We start from the raw sequence: 2,401 nt of genomic DNA on the forward strand, positions 1-2,401 counted from the left end.
CATATATACACACACACATATATATATATATATATGTATATATACATTTATATATACACATGTATGTACATAAATATACACATACACACATATATATACACACATATATACACATATATATATATATATATATATACACACACACACATATATATACATAAATATATATATATGTACATATATATACATAACATATACCTATATACTTATATAAATATATATATAAATATGTATATATATATCATGTAACCATTCCATTGGTTCTTTCATTTTCTTGGGTTCGCTCTCAATGAATCTTTTTTCTTTAGTTGGTTTATGTGTTTCTTGTATACCCCTTTTCGTCCTTTTACCAAGTATATCATTTTTCCTATGCGTTTGGTAATCACGCCATCTTCCCAACTTTCTTTTCCATTCTTATATGCCCTAATAAATACCTTTGCACCTATTTTGAAATATCTTGCTGTATTTTCCATTGCAATTATTCTTTTCTTGCCAGGTAGCAATTTGTTGAAGACTGATTTTATTTTCCTCACAAACATCAGCTTTGCTGGTGACAATCCTGCTGGTGTATTTGGATTTGGTGTCACATGGTATACTCTTAAGAATGATTGAAAAGCTACCTCATCTGTGACTTCCTTATTCGGCTTTCTTAGGGCACTCTTGAATATATCGACAAAGCATTCTGCTTGTCCATTAGATCTTGGATGGTATGGCCCCATAGTTACATGTTCTACAGCAAACGTTTTACAAAACGTTTTAAACTCAAAAGACACTAATCGTGTTCCATTGTCACACACTATCACATCTGGGATGCCAACTCTTGCAAACAGCTCATATAGAAAGTTTGTTATAGTTGAGGAGATTGGCTTTTTACACTTAAAAATTTCTGGCCATTTAGAGAAATTATCTTCTACCACTAAGTATTATGAACTGTTGAAAGGACCAGAGAAATCGATGTGTAGTCTTGACCACAGAACATCTATTTTTGGCCAAGGCTCACTTTTCATCATCAGTAATTTTGCTACAAGGGCACATATTCTACAATCTTTCACTAAATTTTCTATTTCTCTATCCATTTTTGGCCAGTACACATAACTACACATTAAAGCTTTCATTCTCGAAATACCAGGATGTCCAACATGAAATTCTCTCAACATTTTCTTTTGCAATGGTTCAGGTATTACTACTGTCTGTGCATACACCAGTATGCCATCACAGATTGAGTATAAATTCATTTCTTGCTTTCATTTCACACCAGTCCTGTTCTTATTTACTTTTCCTGACCACAGTATTCTTTTCATTTGTTATGAATTTGTTCTTTACTGCATTTTGTTTTATATCTTCTAGGGGAGATGCTATGGGGATAATAGTAATAATGATACACCCCTCCCACGTGACAAGTGGTATGTAATAGTCAATATAAATACTGTCGGTCAGTGTCAGTATAAGGAGAGAGTATGAAGTAGACGATCATAGATAGTCATGGTCGTACGTGTCTTTACTAACTATACTGTTCTACAGAGTGGGTGCTATAACAGTTAGATGAAAGGATTACAACAATATATATGTGTGTGTATATACACACACACACACATATATATATGTGTGTGTGTGTGTGTGTGTATGTATATATACACATTCCATGTAACATTTTTTATTTCTCCTTCTGATCTTAATACTGCAATTACCATATCTTCGAATGGCTCGCAGTGTTACGACAGTAAATATTCTATTTTGCAGTCATAATTCAATAATGTCGTGCCCCATTGCTGTAGTCTATTCACTGTGAGCATTGGTATTCCTTTTTTAGAACTGTATATTGACAGTAGAGGGCGATGATCTGTTTGTAGGCAGAAACTTCTTCCATGAATAAATCTATGGAATTTTTTCAAACCGAATATGTTTGCTAACACTTCCTCTTGTATAGTATGCTTTGAAAGTAACTCCCTTATCAGGTTCATACTTAAACTTTGTTATTGAATTCACAATATAACACTGTAAATTATTTCAATCCTGTAGTAATAAGTGCCAGAGATCCCAACATTACCATCAAGACACAGGACCAGATACTGTAACATCTTGGGTTTCAAGAACCCATAGGCCTTCAATATCCTCCCAAAATGCCTGAAACACTTACATGGGGTAGGTATAGGTATCCTCAAAACAAAACTGGATCTTCTACTGTCAAGAGTTCCAGATGAACCTACCTCACGACAGGAAATGCAAATAAGAATAACATCAAACTCACTTATTCATCAAATGCCCATATAACAGAATCATTGAAATAATTAAAGTGTAAGAAAACTAATAGTGGAGCTCCAGCAAGGCCACAGCACTTGGGCTAAAATGAGTATAAGAGTGTGTGTGTGTGTGTGTGTGTGTGTGTGTATGTATATATATA

At 33.8% G+C, this 2,401-nt stretch overlaps 1 protein-coding gene across 1 annotated transcript in view; it reads right to left on the reverse strand.

Moving 5' to 3' along the window:
* The window catches only part of LOC106868393 (uncharacterized protein K02A2.6-like), a 1,306-nt gene extending 587 nt beyond the window's left edge, over positions 1 to 719 (reverse strand). The window contains exon 1 of the mRNA XM_014913620.1: positions 435 to 719. Within this exon, the coding sequence (XP_014769106.1) occupies positions 435 to 719 (285 nt within the window). The remainder of the gene's footprint in view (positions 1 to 434) is intronic.
* Between the last annotated feature and the right edge of the window lie 1,682 nt (positions 720 to 2,401).

Source organism: Octopus bimaculoides, chromosome 5 (genome assembly GCF_001194135.2).
Source record: "Octopus bimaculoides isolate UCB-OBI-ISO-001 chromosome 5, ASM119413v2, whole genome shotgun sequence".
Lineage (NCBI taxonomy): Eukaryota > Metazoa > Mollusca > Cephalopoda > Octopoda > Octopodidae > Octopus > Octopus bimaculoides.